Source organism: Hyla sarda, chromosome 4, assembly GCF_029499605.1.
Source record: "Hyla sarda isolate aHylSar1 chromosome 4, aHylSar1.hap1, whole genome shotgun sequence".
NCBI lineage: Eukaryota > Metazoa > Chordata > Amphibia > Anura > Hylidae > Hyla > Hyla sarda.
This window is the reverse complement of record NC_079192.1, coordinates 14,169,133-14,185,787: the sequence shown is the minus strand read 5'-3', so window position 1 is coordinate 14,185,787 and position 16,655 is coordinate 14,169,133. Positions and strand designations below refer to the sequence as shown.

Sequence of the window (16,655 nt, the reverse complement as noted above, 5' to 3'; positions counted from 1 at the left end):
TATAGAGTGTTCTTCCTGTAATACTCCATTACCAGATGGATATGAATTTTCCACTTGCAATACCTGCCGTCCTCGTTTGCCTCCAAACCAGGAACCGTCCATGCAAGACATGTTTGTATGGGTGAAAGATTTTGTAACTTCCTCTATTAAGGAGTTAAAGGACTCCCTCGCTGTAGCCCCACCAGTAGCAAAAACCCCAAGAGGAGGTGAATCTTCCACCTTAATACACTCTGAAGAGGAGTTTAGGATATTAGATGATGCAAACTCGTCATCTTCTGAGGACATAGTAGTCCAAGGAAAAGAGAATTTTCCAATTGAGAAATTCCCAAAATTTATTCGAGCGGTACAGTCGGAAGGTCAGCCTAAAAGGCAGGAGGAAACCCCTTCAACCTCTAAGGGGCCCAGAGTCTTTACAGTTGATGCCTCTCTGATGGAATTAATTAAGGGGGAATGGGTGAATCCGGAAAAGGCTCCTATTATCAGCAAGCATTTTAAAACCCTTTTCCCCCTCGATCAGACTAAGTGCAAATCTTGGATCTCTCCCCCCAAGGTTTATTTTGCTATTGCGAAGTTATCAAAAAGAACCATTATCCCATCAAAGGATCCTATGGACCGCAGAATTGACGTGACTTTGAGACGTGCATATACTACTGCCACCAGTCAGACCTCTGTTGGCTGTGCTCTATTTGAGGTAAGTAAGGCCATGAAATCCTGAATCTCCAGAGTTCAGGATGACATCGATTCGGGTGTAAGCCGTGAAGACATACTTAAGTCTTTTAAATACATTAATCTTGGCATAGACTATCTTAACGATGCCAATAACCAGCAGGTCAAGTTGGCTGCACGTAGTATGTCCCTGTCCTGTGCTGCCGGCAGAGCTCTGTGGATCAAACATTGGCCCAGCGATACCTCATCTAAATACAGCCTGTGTGATTTAGAATATGTGCCTGATAAGCTCTTTGGTCCTGAATTGGACACTATAATGGAAGAGCTATCTAATAGGAAGGGAAAGAATCTTCCCGTTCCTTACCGGTCCTTTCGAGGAAAGTATTCCCAACCAAGAAGGGATCGTTCACCCCAGCGTTCCAGACCATCTAGAGGATCTTCACGTGGGAGAGGTGACGGTTCCTCTAGAAGAGGAGCAACTAGGGGAAAGGACCCCCCAAAAAACTAATTCTGACTACCTTCCAGTGGGCGGTCGCTTACTCCATTTTCTTCCTGCCTGGAGATCTACGATAAAGGATTTGTGGATATTAAACATAATCCTCAGAGGGTACTCTCCACCTCAATAATCTCAACCTCAAGAGAGGTTCCTTGTATCTACTGTTCCCAAAGAACCAAAACAGAGAGTTCTGTAAGAAGCTATTCTAGAACTCAGTGCCTCTGCTAGAAAGAGGCAGGGGGGTTTACTCCCCAGTATTCCTAGTCCCAAAACCAGGAGGAAAATGGAGACTCATTATAGACCTCCGCTATCTAAACAAATATATAGTAAAGAAGAGATTTTGTATGGAAACCATAAGATCAGTAAAGATGGTGCTCCAAAAAGACGACTTTATGTCATCGTTGGACCTGATAGACGCTTACTTCCATGTCCCAATCGCTGTAGAACACAGAAAATTCCTCCGCATCGCGGTCTGGATCAGGGGGGTACTTCACCACCTCCAGTTTCGAGCACTCCCATTCGGGATCTCTACAGCCCCCTTAGTGTTTACCAAAATAATCTCATCCATGATGGCCGTTCTCAGGATCCAGGGGATTCGTATAGTTCCATACCTGGACGACTGGATAATTTTAGCCCAGTCCCAGAAGGAATCTCTTCATCATACCAGCTTAACTCTGAATCTACTTCACAAGCTGGGGTAGTAAATATGGAAAAATCTCATCTGACTCCGGAGAGACAGAAGACATTTCTGGGATTTCTTATAGACTCCCCCAATATGAGAATATTTCTCTCCCCCGCGAGGAAAGACAGAATTTCCAGGGGATATCAATTACCCCGCAAAATATCTTTGAGGACTCTTATGAGATTCCTAGGTCTCCTATCCTCCTCAGCAGAGGCTGTTCCATGGGCCCTCTGGCACATGAGACCTCTTCAGTCCCAAATTCTCCAGTGCTGGGACCGAAAAACTTCCTCCCTGGACACTCTAGTCAGACTATCCCTGTCAGTGCGCAGATCCCTGAATTGGTGGAAAACACCCCAGGACGGTATGTGTCTCCTAGAACCAAAATGGCTGATTCTTACTACAGACGCCTCAGGATCAGGTTGGGGCGCTCATCTTCTGGGCAGAAAGGTAGCAGAAAGATGAAGTCTAGAAGAACTTTCCCTAACCTCCAACGTCAAAGAGTTAAGAGCAATCTATTATGCTCTTCTTCACTTCTATCCTTTGCTCAAGGGTCAAGCTGTCAAAATAAGGACAGACAACATGGCAGCCGTTTATTATATAAACAAGCAGGGAGGAACAAGATCTACCACGTTACTCCTAGAAGTAGCCAAGATCTTCAGGTGGGCAGAGGCCAGTGTTCCCAGACTGTCGGCAGTTCATATCAAAGGAATAGAAAATATTACAGCAGATCGCTTAAAGGGGTACTCCGCCCCTGGCATCTTATCCCCTATCCAAAGGATAGGGGATAAGATGTTAGATAGCCGCAGTCCCGCTGCTGGGGACCCCGGGGATCGCCGCTGCGGCGCCCCGCCATCATTACTGCACAGAGAGAGTTCGCTCTGCACGTAATGACGGGCGATACAGGGGCTGGAGCAGCGTGACGTCATGGCTCCGCCCCTCATGACATCACGGCCCGTCCCCTTAATGCAAGTCTATGGCAGGGAGCGTGACGACCACCACGCCCCCTCCCATAGACTTGTATTGACGGGGGCAGGCCGTGACGTCACGAGGGGCGGAGCCATGATGTAACGATGCTCTGGCCCCTGTATTGCCCGTCATTACATGCAGAGCGATCTCGCTCTGCACAGTAATGATAGCGGGGTGCTTCAGCAGCGATCCCCGGGGTCCCCAGCAGCGGGACCCGGCGATCTGACATCTTATTCCCTATCCTTTGGATAGGGGATAAGATGTCTAGGGGCGGAGTACCCCTTTAAGCAGAGAACTTACAGTTCCAGGAGAATGGACTCTCAACTAGGAAGTATTTCTTCAGATCGTGGATCTCTGGGGTCTTCCAGAAATAAACTTGATGGCAACAAGAGCCAATCGCCAAGTAGAGAAGTTCTGTTCCCTTTATCCGTCAGACAGTCCTTTCGTGACCGATGCAATGATGATCATCTGGGACTTCAAGCTGGCTTATATCTTCCCACCAACTTCCATGATACCCAGGGTATTGATGAAGATCAGACAGGATCAAGCCTCTGTGATATTCCCGTTTTGGCCCAAGAGAGCTTGGTTCTCCCAACTCATTCAGATGAGCAGAGGAGTATACTGGAAGCTTCCCCTCAGGCGGAACCTGCTGTTTCAAGGTATACAACTTTGCCACAACCTCAGGTCCTTCAACTTGACAGCCTGGAGGTTGATAGGTCCTTATTGAAAGTCAGAGGGTTTTCGGACCGTATTATGAGCACACTATCTCACTCTAGGGGTGAGTCTACCAACAAAGCTTATGCCAGAATAAAGGGGATCTTCCACAAGTGGTGCCTTGATAAGAACACTGACCCGGCTAATCCTTCAATTCCAGCCTTACCAGAATTCCTCCAGGACGGGTTGGACAAAGGACTCTCTCCGAATTCCATCAAAGTTCAACTCGCAGCTTTATCAGCGTCCTTTCACAGATGGTTTTCCCAGGACTCGGTGGTCAAGTCCTTCATCAAGGCCTTGTCTCGGTTACGGCCTAGAACTACTGTCCCTGTGACCCCTTGGGATCTTTCCTTGGTCCTCCAACAGCTATGTGTTCACCCCTTTGAACCTCTTCAGGAGGTGGAACTTAGGTTCCTCACTCTAAAATCAACCCTGTTATTGGCAATAACTACTGCCAAGAGAGTTGGGGAACTCCAGGCTCTGGGTGCTATAGAACCGTACACAGTTTTTCTACCTGGGAAGGTCCTAATGAGGTTCCTTCCGTCATTTATTCCGAAGGTGGCCTCCTTCGCAAATATTAACCAGATGATTTCTCTTCCGCAGTTTTTCCCTGAACCTGATTCCTCTGAAGGAGAACTGGTAACCCTGGACCTGGTAAGGTGCCTTAAAATTTATCTTGAAAGAACTAAAGATTTTTGCAAGGCGGAAAATCTTCTTATTTTATACCAGGGAGCAAAGAAAGGAATTAAGGCTTCTAAGCCATCCATATCCCATTGGATATGTGAATGTATAGATCTTTGTTATTCTGCCAAAGGGTTATCTGCACCAGAATTTACCAAGGCTCACTCTACTAGGTCGATTTCGACATCCTGGGCAGAACGTGGTTCTGTTCCTCTAGAGCAGATTTGTCATTCCGCATCTTGGAGCACTCCTATTACATTCCTGAAGCACTATAGAGTGACATCGTTCCTTTCTAGTGACACTTTATTTGCTAGAACTGTACTTAATTCTGCAAGGCAGGAGAGACCTCCCTAGGGGTTATTCTTGCTATATCCCCGTTTGTGCTGCTGAGGGACGACAGGGAAGACTAAATTTTGATGTTAATTTGTTTTCCTTTAGTCTCCTCAGCAGCACAAGCATCCCTCCCTACTGTTTTTTATGGTTTACTGATACTTTATAATTTACTCACTGTCCTGGTGTGAGCAGGTGCATTATATAGGCACTTGGGGAGGCGCCTCACTACGTTTTTTGTTTTTGTTTTTTATAGTAAAAATTCCTGTGTCCTATTAGCTCACAGAGGGGCGGAACCCCCTCATTTGTGCTGCTGAGGAGACTAAGGGAAAACAAATTAACATCAAAATTTAGTCTTTTTCTACTTCGTTCAATTGGCTGATATAATTTACAAATCTGTTTAACTTTCTGGCACCAGTTGATTTAAAAAAAAAAAAAAGAAAAAAAAAAAAAGGTTTCCACGGGAGTACCCCTTTAAAGACACAAAGGGGCAAGGATCAAAGTATGCATCTGGCGCACCGATGGGAAAAGTCGCACATTTTTTGCCCAACCTCCCATGTTGTGTAATAAAATTTTGTGTAAAACACTGGTCTAAGTACCGAATATACTGGAGTATAAGCCGAGTTTTTCAGCACGATTTTTCATGCTGAAAACACCCCCCTCGGCTTATACTCGAGTGAACTCTCCACCCTGAGTGGTCTTCAACCTGCGGACCTCCAGAGGTTTCAAAACTACAACTCCCAGCAAGCCCGGGCAGCCATCGGCTGTCCGGGCTTGCTGGGAGTTGTAGTTTTGAAACCTCTAGAGGTCCGCAGGTTGAAGACCACTGCGGCCTTCGACATCATCCAGTCCCCTCTCACCCCCTTTAGTTCTGTACAGTACTCGCCTCCGCTCGGCGCTGGTCCGGTGCTGCAGGACTGTCCGGTGTGGAGGTCGTCCGGTGGGATAGTGGTTCCGGGCTGCTATCTTCACCGGGGAGGCCTCTTCTCCTCGCTTCGGGCCCGGCCCCAGAATAGTCACGTTGCCTTGACGACGACGCAGAGGTACGACCATTACCAACGTCCTTCTGCGTCATCGTCAAGGCAACGCCTCTATTCCGGGCCCGAAGCGTGGAGAAGAGGCCTCCCCGGTGAAGATAGCAGCCCGGAACCACTATCCCACCGGACGACCTCCTCACCGGACAGTCCTGCAGCACCGGACCAGCGCCGAGCGAAGGCGAGTACTGTACAGAACTAAAGGGGGTGAGAGGGGGCTGGATGATGTCGAAGGCCGCAGTGGTCTTCAACCTGCGGACCTCCAGAGGTTTCAAAACTACAACTCCCAGCAAGCCCGGACAGCCGATGGCTGCCCGGGCTTGCTGGGAGTTGTAGTTTTGAAACCTCTGGAGGTCCGCAGGTTGAAGACCACTGAGGGCGGATAGTTCACAAGAGAATGATGACAAGAGGATGATGACAAGGGGATGATGACAAGGGGATGATGAAGGGGGGTGGGGATGATGACAAGGGGATGATGAAGGGGGGGTGTGGGATGATGACAAGGGGATGATGAAGGGGGGATGATGACAGGCGGTGATGATGAAAGGAGGATGATGACAGGGTGATGATGATGAGGGTCTGGATGATGACAGGGGGGGATGATGTATTTCCCACCCTAGGCTTATACTCGAGTCAATAACTTTTCCTGGGATTTTGGGGTGAAATTAGGGGCCTCGGCTTATATTCGGGTCGGCTTTTACTCGAGTATATACGGTAAATCACTTACCCTATCTCTGTTCCGCTTGTGGTGACTGCTAACAATGAAACAGTCCTAAAAATCATTGTGTAGCTGAGGAAATTCTTTGAGGGAGATTTATCAAAACCTGTCCAGAGGAAAAGTTGCTGAGTTGACCATAGCAACCAATCAGATTGTTAATTTCATTTTTGAAAAGGCCTCTGCAAAATGAAAGAAGCAATCTGATTGGTTGCTATGGGCAACCCTGCAACGTTTCTTCTAAACAGGTTTTGATGAATCTCCCCCTTAGTTCACACAATGTATTTTTAAGTAAAATAGCAGTTTAATGTTTGAAAATGTGTAAAAAATTGGCAAAAATCGTCTGCTTTTAAAAAAAAAAAGTAATTGAGTTCTATTAAACTCCCACAAAACATCCACAAGGGAACACATCGGCTACATCATTTCAATAGCTGTTAAATTAATTAGAATGTTCTTTATTTTTGGTAAAAAAATTGTAAAAAAAAATTGGGTGTAAAATTTTTAAAAATCTTCCATTTTTTTTTTTTAAACCGGGTGGCGTGCCTGGAATTTATTTCCATGGCCCAAACAGACTCGCCTGCACTTTTAAAATAGCGCATAGGTGCCAAAACAAGTACTAGGTGACTCAGTTTAGCCAATAGGATCCGCTGCTCCTGTTAGCAGTAAGACTATGTTCACACAGGGAAACGTCCACAGGGAAATTCTCCATGCGAACATTCCCCTGACAGCAGGGCGCAGGCAGAACATGCCGGCACTAGGACCGCTCGGACATTTCCAATCGAAGAATAGACATGACTATTCTTTCTGAAGATGCCTGAATCTGAATTTTCGCACCAAAAACATCTGTCACGGAAATTCTGCCATGTGATTGGTGCAGCAGAATCCCATTTAAATCAATGGGACTCTGCTGCTGAATGTCCGTGTGGAATTCCGTGTGGACATTCTGCCGTGTGAACATGGCCTAAGAATAAGGGTAGGTTCATTCTACGTTCCTGCACCAGTTAGTAGTATCCATAAGCATCCATCCGAAATCGGGATGCTGACATATACTGTTAATGGGAGCAGCGAACCCCAATTCTATGGCCATGCAGAGTCACCTAGAAGGAGACTTATCAAAACCTGTGCAAAGGAAAAGTTGCCCAGTTGCCCATAGCAACCAATCAGATCGCTTCTTTCATTTGAAGAGGCCTTGTTAAAAATGAAAGAAGTCATCTGATTGGTTGCTATGGGCAACTTGTCCTCTGGAAAGGATTTGATAAATCTCCCCCCTAATGACACCTTTCCGGACATATGCGATATTCCAAAGAGCAACAGACCCCATTTTTGAGTCCACCAAAAATAGCGGGCCTATCCCGAATGGAGTCACTAGGGGGTAACAGCCATAGAAATTAATGGGGTCTCCTCAACATGGTGAAGGTCCAGCTGAGTGTAATAAGGCATCAGATGGGGCGGTGTTGGTGTGATGGGGGAGGGGTATAAAGCTCAGCTCCCTCCACCCTCTCCTCATGTGACTTGTCCTGTAGTCAGGATGGAGCTGTGGATCAGGTGGAGTTGTCTCTTAGTGGTTCTGCTCTATGGATCAGGCTTTAGCAGTGCCTTGGGTAGACACCGGCGCCAGTCCAACACTTGGAGAAGTAACCAGCCTGAATGGGGATCTCCTAGAAGACTTGGACAATCTGCCTCTGGATTAGGTTCTTCTAGATCAAACCCTTGGTCTCAGACTGGTTCAGTCTCTGGTGTTGGGTCTGCGAGAGGTTTTCTGCCGGTGTCTGGATGGGGCCCTGGGTTTGGTAGAGGAGACTATCAGTCCCGACAGCTTCCACCACAATCCTCCTCCTCCCCTATCAGTGTGCAGTGTAATGAGGACAACATGGTGGTGACTGTGAAGAGAGACTTCTATGGGAATGGGAAGCTGGTGAAGCCCTCAGACCTGTCCTTGGGTTCCTGTCCCCCTGGAGCTCAGACTACAGATCCTGTTGTGGTTTTCCAAAATGACCTTCAAGACTGTGGGAACATCTTAGAGGTGAGTGATCGCTGGAGAATATCAGATTTCTTCTGTTACTAATGTTCTCTCCAGTATGGTGCGTATGACTGGACCTGAGAAGTGTCTCAGTACAGAACTGCTCTTATATAAGGTATTTTCTAATGACTTGCAGAGTTGTTTGGGTTGCAGTAAGGTCTCCTACCAAAACAATGAGAAATGTGACATCTGTTTTCATGCACATATTCTAGTCTTGTTACAATCAGTTTAAGGTTCCATTCCAGAGAACAGGACGGTCATATCTATGGGGTCTTTACATGTATGTAGGATCTTCTACTGCATTTTAGATGTCTTAGTCAGTGTATAACCCATATACCTAATTCTTCCCAAGATGACTCCAGACTTGCTGATCTACAACTCTGCCCTACGCTACACCCCCACCACCTCCAGCAATGTGCCCATCATCAGGTCCAACTCTGCTGTGGTTCCCATTCAGTGCTTCTACCCAAGGTGAGTCTATACTGGGGCAGGTGGTTTGGCAGTGGAGGGGCCATAAATATTGGGGATTTTATAGTAACATCTCATGAGATTAAAGTGAACCTGCTTTATGTGGCCTGTGGGCAGCATGAAACTGGTTCGGGGAACTGCAGTACAGGAGATCTTATCCCATATCTGCAGGATAGGAGATAAATGTCTAATTGCAGGGTATCCAACTACACGGACTTCCTGTAATCTCCTGCCCGGTGCCCTATCTCTCCTCATGCAGGGATTAATTCGCCTCTTCCATGTATCTTTATGGGAGATCCACATACTGTATCTCCGGCACTCCCATAGCGATGCATGGAGGGGGAGTCAATCATGGCCGCTCCAAGCAAGAGAAGAGCCGGTGTTCAGAACACCGGGGTGCCGGGCAGGAGACTGCACAGGTCCCAGTATTTGGCCTGGGGATAGCTGATAAGATATTATGTACTGGAGTTCCCCCTTAGATTCAATAAAAAATGCTATTGAGAATTGGTGTTCCAGGACCCAGCTCCCCTGCACTCTTCATGCTGCATGTTATCAAGGATTAGGAAAGCCCCACTCTTGTACTCAGTTTGTGGTATTACAACTTGGCTTTATTTGCTTTAGTAGGGCTGGTAAAGCACAGCGCCAACCGTGACCTCAGGTTGTGGTATTGCAGTTTGGATCTATGATGTAATACCACCCACTAACTGAGGACCGGTGTGGTGCTGTGCTCTTCCAATCCTGGATAACTCCTTTACATAGTATGTAGAAATGGAAATGCCTCCCTACTGTTTTACCAGAGAATCATGTAGTGTCGGGGTGTAGCCGGGTCTGGTGGTATTAACCTTGTGGGGTAAGGTGGTGTTGACGCCTGATTAGTCATGGCTAGATGAGCGAACTTACAGTAAATTCAATTCATCACGAACTTCTCGGCTCGGCAGTTGATGATTTATCCTGCGTAAATTAGTTCAGCCTTCAGGTGCTCCAGTGGGCTGGAAAAGGTGGATACAGTCCTAGGAAAGAGTCTCCTAGGACTGTATCCACCTTTTCCAGCCCACTGGAAAGCGGAACTAATTTACGCAGGATAAGTCATCAACTGCCGAGCCGAGAAGTTCGTGACGAATTGAATTTACTGTAAGTTCGCTCATCTCTAGTCATGGCGCCAGGATGTGGTTATTTCGGTATAAGGCCCTGCCGACAACCAACCCAGAAATGGCAGGCAATAAAGGAATGTGCACCACAGGTATTGGGAAAATAACTGGAGCTTTTACTTGAACTTCTTATGGAACATTCTTTACAGTTATGCAGTTACTCTAGAGGCAACTGGGATGCAGGATACCTCACAGGCTTGCTGGGACTTGTAGTATTGAGAACTATGCAGGCCACTGTGCTACTATTATTCTTGAGTTGAATAGTAGTCACTAGAGTTGTAGATAGAGCTTGATAACTCATGTTTTGAAGTGGCTGCAGGTTGAGATGAATTTAGATACAGATAGTACAGGTATTGTGCTTGGCTGAAATCCAGGCAATAAGAGCGTTTAGAGACTACAGCCCCTTATATACTAGTGGGGCTGGACTAATGCCCATTGGTTGTTAAGCCTGTGGTTCCTGTGCCCATGGCACTCTGGGTATGTCACATGACAGTGGTTCACATGACTAACCTCTATACATTTGTACTACTTTATGTATAATGAACAATATGTACACAACACCTTTATAATGCCTTCACAGAAGGTGAGCAAGGGGAAAGCCCTATGGACTGCAGGGACTCTTCCAGAGGGGACCTAGAGATGGTACAGGATAATGTCCTGTACCGGGACACCACACATGACACCTACCAGACATCCAAAAAAAAACACTAGCACTAGGTTGGCATACCAGGTTTGCAGTGCCACAATGGTTGGCTGGAAAGCAAATACCATAATCTAGAAGCTTTTACTAGTGTTGAGCACGAATATTCAGAATGCCAATTTTTATTGCGAATATTGGCATTTCACAAATATTTAGAATATAGTGCTATATATTTGTAAAGAATTGTTTTTTAACATTAATTTTTCTTGCAAATTTTCGCATACTGTGGGGGGAGAAGTGAAAGAATATGCGAATTTCGAAACAGGACGTATAATCATCAATATATTAGCCAATTATTGCAATTTCGAATATGGGCCCCTGCCGCTCATCACTAGTGACAAGTCCTCAGTAGTCCACTGAATGACCTCACATGGCACGTTCTCGCCATCTTCGCCCATCCCCTTAAAGAGTGTTTCTTGTCTAGACACGGTAATGTGAGCAGTAACGCCATCAAGCCAACATGGATTCCGTTCAGCACCACGGTGACCTTAGAAGAGCGGCTGGCCTTCTCCTTGCGTCTCATGACTGGTAAAGTTTTCCTCATCCTAGAGTGCTTCAAAGTCTCTTGGTTTGTACTAATACTCCAGTATCTTCTCTACAGCGGACTGGAGCGCTCCCAGTCCATCCCTGGTCTTCCAGCTTGGTGACATGTTCTACATAGAAGCCTCTCTGGAGACCCAGAACCATGCCCCAATGTTCCTGTTTGTGGACAGTTGTGTGGCCACCATTACCCCAGATGTGGCCTCCACTCCTCGCTATGAGATCATCTCTAACTATGGGTGAGTTACTACCATCAATACTGTACAGGTCTTCAGTCTATTGTCTACAACTAATCTGTTCTACAGGTGCTTGGTGGATGGGACGGAAGAAGATTCCTCTTCAGTCTTTGTTTCTCCAAGACCCCAAGCAGACAAGCTTCGCTTCATGGTGGATGCCTTCAGGTTCACCAACAATGCTGCCTCCTTGGTAAGGTCCATCTTATGATCTGTACTTCAGTGCTCTTTATATAGTTTCTAATCTTTTTAGGATGACTTCTAACCAAAAGTGCCTGTACTTGGTTAGGATCAGATGATGCATCTGTTTTACCAGACCTGTAGTACAACTTCTGCACAACAAGAGCTTATAGGAAGATAGTGTGGGTTCTAGATAATGCCTAGTCTTGGTTGTTCTAGATCTATATTACCTGTTCCCTGAGAGCTGCTGCCATCAACCAGACCCCTGACCCAGTGAACAAGGCCTGCTCCTACAACAAGGCATCCAGCAGGTAAGATCCTAGACAACTGGGTGAGCATCTAAGGTCATGTTATCATTTGACCTGGATAGTGTGTATAACAATGGTGTTGGAGGATGCAATGGTGATATTAATGTCTTCTAGTTGGTCACCTGTGGAAGGACCAAGTGGGATCTGTCAGTGCTGCACCACCGGGACCTGTGCTACTGCTGGGGGCCAGAGATCAGCATGGGGCTCATCCCTTGGGAGGCAAAGAAGACCTTGGAAGAGAGATGTTGGTGAGTGAACATTTCTTACACTAGGAGGAAGATTTATCTAAACTTGTGCTGAGGAAGAGTGGAGCAGTTGTCCATGGCAACCAATCAGATCACTTTAGAGACCTATGAAAAGAAAGCATTCTGGTTGCTATGGGCAACTGCACCACTCTTCTACACAGGTTTTCATCTCCCCCATTGTCTTGTAGAATCCTCTATGCATTGGACTGTTACATACATAGTTACATAGTTAGTACGGTCGAAAAAAGACATATGTCCATCAAGTTCAACCAGGGAATTAAGGGGTAGGGGTGTGGTGCGATATTGGGGAAGGGATGGGATTTTATATTTCTTAAGCATTAATGTTGTTTTGTTCCATGAATGTATCTAATCCTGTTTTAAAGCTGTTAATTGTTCCTGAGGTAGACCGTTCCATAAATTCAGTCCTCACGGTAAAGAAGGCGTGTCGCTCCTTGAGACTAAACCTTTTCTTCTCCAGATGGAGGGAGTGCCCCCTCGTCCTTTGGGGGGGGGGGGGGGGGGGGGGGGGGGTTTAACCTGGAACAGTTTTTCTCCATATTTTTTGTAAGGGCCATTTATATACTTACGTTTATCATATCCCCCCTTAAACGTCTCTTCTCAAGACTAAACAATTGTAACTCCTTTAATCGCTCCTCATAGCTAAGATGTTCCATGCCCCATATTAGTTTAGTCGCGCGTCTCTGCACTCTTTCCAACTCCGCAGTGTCCCCTTTTATGGACAGGTGCCCAAAACTGAACAGCATATTCCAGGTGAGGCCGTACCAATGCTTTATAAAGGGGGAGTATTATGTCCCTGCCCCTCGAGTCCATGCCTCTTTATATACATGACAATATCCTGCCGGCTTTGGAAGCAGCAGCCTGACATTGTGCTATTCTGTAGTCTGTGATCTACAAGTACACCCAGATCCTTCTCTACCAGTGACTTTGCCAGTTTAATCCCCCCTAAGACATACGACGCATGCAGGTTATTAGTACCCAGATGCATAACTTTACATTTATCCACATTGAACCTCATTTGCCAAGTGGATGCCCAGACACTTAGTCTATCCAAGTCATCTTGTAACTTATGCACATCCTCTATAGACTGTACCGTGCTACAAAGCTTGGTGTCATCTGCAAAGATAGAAACAGAGCTGTTATTACCATCCTCTATATCATTGATAAATAAATTAAACAACAGCGGGCCCAGTACTGAACCTTGGGGTACACCACTAATAACCGGGGACCAATGAGAGTACGAATCATTGACCACCACTCTCTGGGTACGATCCATGAGCCAGTGTTCAATCCAGTTACAAACTAAAATTTCCAAACCCAAAGACCTTAACTTACCTGTCAGACGTCTATGAGGGACAGTATCAAACGCTTTAGCAAAATCCAGAAACACTATATCCACAGCCATTCCTCTATATACACAACCCCCCTCTATATACACAGCCCCCTCTATATACACAGCCATTCCTCTATATACACAGCCATTCCTCTGTCAAGGCTTCTACTCACCTCTTCATAAAAGCTAATTAGATTGGTTTGACAACTTCTATCCTTAGTAAACCCATGCTGGCTATCACTTATAATACTATTATCCCCTATGTATTCCTGTATGTAATCCCTTATAAGTCCTTCAAACAATTTACCCACAATGCACGTTAGACTTACCGGTCTATAGTTTCCTGGGGAAGACCTAGAGCCCTTTTTGAAGATTGGCACCACATTCGCCTTGTGCCAGACCCTTGGCACAATACCAGACACCAGAGAATCTCTAAATATCATGAACAAGGGTACAGATATTACTGAACTTACCTCTCTAAGAACTCTTTGGTGTAGTCCATCCGGCCCTGGAGATTTGCTTACATTTATATCACTTAACTTACCTTGTACCATCTCTACATTAAGCCAGTTCAGTACATTACATGATGTGTTACCAGCACTGACCTGGCCAATGTACATTAGTTCAGTCTAGTTTTCTTATTTGTTAGGATCAATGTCCTACTTGTTGCTGTAAAAAAAAAGTCTGTTAACATATGCCCAACAATCCTGAGCTGCAGTTTAATACTGCTTATTCTGACAGGTTCTCATATGGAGGAACATGGCCTGGCCACACTGGGTCCTCTTCTTCTAGTGACCGGAGCTGAGCCTAACCAGATGTCCAGAGCAGGAACCGCCCAAGCTTCCAGGATGAGTGCAGGACATGGACCTCTACAGCTGTGGGTGCTGGTGGCCGTGGGATCTGTCACTTCAGTGGTTGTTGCTGTGGCTCTTACTGTGGCTGTGAAATGTCTTCTGAGAAGATTTTCTGCTAAAGAATCTGTGTAGAAATAAAAACACTTTGATAAATCATTGTTTTTAATTGGTGGTATGGGTGACACGTGAATAGTTTGGGTTAAAGTCTAAATACAGGTCATCTGGTCTGAGGCAGTGGAGATCTGGGCACCATGCAGGTTCTTGGGATGTACATATGCTGTACATCACCTATAGACTTCTATATTGGAGTCATGGAGGGAGATATATCAGAACCTGTCTAGAGGAAAAGTTGCAGCGTTGCCCATAGCAACCAGATTACTTTAAAGGAGTACTCTAGTGCAGAGTATTCCTGCTCCGTTCTGCCCGGGCTGAAAAATGAAAATGAACCATCACTCACCTCCTTGGGTTCCCGCGGAGCGCCACTACAGCTGTTCGGTCCTCCGGTCCATCCTCTTCATACTTCCGGGTGTAACAAAGCATCACATGGCGCTCAGCCTATCGCCGGCCGAGGCTGAATATCGCGGCGGCCGGTGATAGGCTGAGCGCCATGTGACGCTATCACCGGCCGCCGCGATATTCAGCCTCGGCCGGCGATAGGCTGAGCGCCATGTGATGCTTTGTTACACCCGGAAGTATGAAGGAGATGCACTGGAGGACCGAACAGCTGTAGTGGCGCTCCGCGGGAACCTAGGGAGGTGAGTGATGGTTTAATTTGCAGCCCGGGCAGAACGGAGCAGGAATACTCTGCACTAGAGTACTCCTTTTAATTTTGAATAGTGATATAATTTGGTTGCTATGGGCAACTCAGCATCTCTTCTTCCAGACCTAAAACTAGGTTGGCAATTTTTTTTTTTTAACCACCTGCAAGTGACTGCACAAAATGTCTTCCTGATGAGGCATAAAAAACCAGTGTAATGTTATCATGCAAGAGATTGGTGCCCATCACATAGGGTCAGCAGTAGTGCGGAGCAAACTGAATCTATAGATGCTGGAGTCTGGTCAGAAGTCTGGGAAACAGTCTTTGACCGAAGTTAGTGCCATCCTACCAATGCTATGAGGAAGACAGTGTTGGTACCACTTTAACATAGGAACACATGACTTGTCAGCCTCTGAGTGAGAACGGTCATGGTCAGCTGAGTTAGGGTCAAAACATTACGTTTTGGCCTTTATCGTATCTGTCAGCATCCCGCCCAAAAAAAAACAATGCCGATGTATACTGTCAACGGGAGTAGTGCACCCCATTCACTTCTGCTGCTGAACGATGTCACCCCTAGTGACTCTGATCGGGACATAGACAATATATTAGTCAGACTCATGACAGGGGCTGTTGCACTTTTGAAATGGCGCGCGTGCACATCCTGAGTGACTAGGTGACTCCTTTCGGCCATAGAATTGAATGAGTTGCGCTGCGCCCATTAATGGTATAGGTCGGCATCCTGTGTTTGGCGGGATGCTGACAATGGATTAACGGTGGCCAGGATGTAGTGTGTTCTGACCCTTAGTGAGTTTTCAGAGCCCAACCAGAGATGGAACCATTACACTACAGCAGCCTCAGGCTTTATTTTATTTTCCCCTTACCTCCAATAGTGTGTTTTAAAACATGTAAGGTTTTCAAACTTTATCAATTATATATATTTTTTTCTACTTGAGCCTCTGCCCCCAAAATGTTTGTGGGGGGCCAGATGCTAAGACCCCACTGATCACTAAAATGAGGGTAAAAGCCCTCAGCCCTTTGGCTTATTCTCTTAAAGCTGAGCAAACTATATGGACTAGTATATGGTCTCGTATACAGATTTACTGAAAGTCTAGGGCTCAGTCCACATTGCCCTAGGGTATCTGTCGGATACTCCTGTTATATCTCCTGATAAGATTCCAACATGTACTGTAACGAAGAGCAATGGATGCCATTCACTTCAATTTCCCAAACTCTATTCAGACTGTATGCGTTTTCAGCAGACTCAAAAGCGCGGTCTGCTGCATTATCCAGTCTGCGGAAAATAGCGCATATGGTGCCAATGGTGACTTCATTCACATCTAATAGCATCCATGACTAGGGGATATTATAGCTTCTATGATCTGCACCAACAATTCCCTTCCCCAACTATTCTACCCATCTCCAATACCCCATCAATAATGACAGACAAAATGGTGAAAAAATGGCCACAGCAGCCCAATTTAACAGCTCAATTAAAATATTGTAACAATAATTTGCATGAACATAATACATAAAACAAGGCAAACAACTATCCCTAAGTAACATTAGC

The 16,655-nt window shown here is 46.0% G+C and overlaps 1 protein-coding gene across 1 annotated transcript; it reads left to right on the top strand.

Annotated features, from left to right (window-relative positions):
* The first annotated feature begins 7,764 nt into the window (after positions 1–7,764).
* On the top strand, positions 7,765–14,463 carry LOC130367269 (zona pellucida sperm-binding protein 3-like). The gene is made up of 8 exons (XM_056569673.1): positions 7,765–8,307; positions 8,657–8,775; positions 11,045–11,148; positions 11,222–11,399; positions 11,466–11,586; positions 11,793–11,884; positions 11,996–12,129; positions 14,219–14,463. Exons 1-8 carry the CDS (start codon positions 7,813–7,815, stop codon positions 14,461–14,463), a joined length of 1,488 nt encoding a protein of 495 aa, XP_056425648.1. The 5' UTR covers positions 7,765–7,812.
* The last annotated feature ends 2,192 nt before the right edge of the window (positions 14,464–16,655 follow it).

What these genes read in the sequence shown, in the direction of transcription:
- LOC130367269 (XM_056569673.1), top strand. Translation starts at nt 7,813, where the DNA reads ATGGAGCTGTGGATCAGGTGGAGTTGTCTCTTAGTGGTTCTGCTCTAT. An exon ending in CCAACAATGCTGCCTCCTTG is followed by an intron (nt 11,587 to 11,792) that starts GTAAGGTCCATC and finishes TGGTTGTTCTAG; the next exon opens with ATCTATATTACCTGTTCCCT. An exon ending in ACCTTGGAAGAGAGATGTTG is followed by an intron (nt 12,130 to 14,218) that starts GTGAGTGAACAT and finishes TTATTCTGACAG; the next exon opens with GTTCTCATATGGAGGAACAT.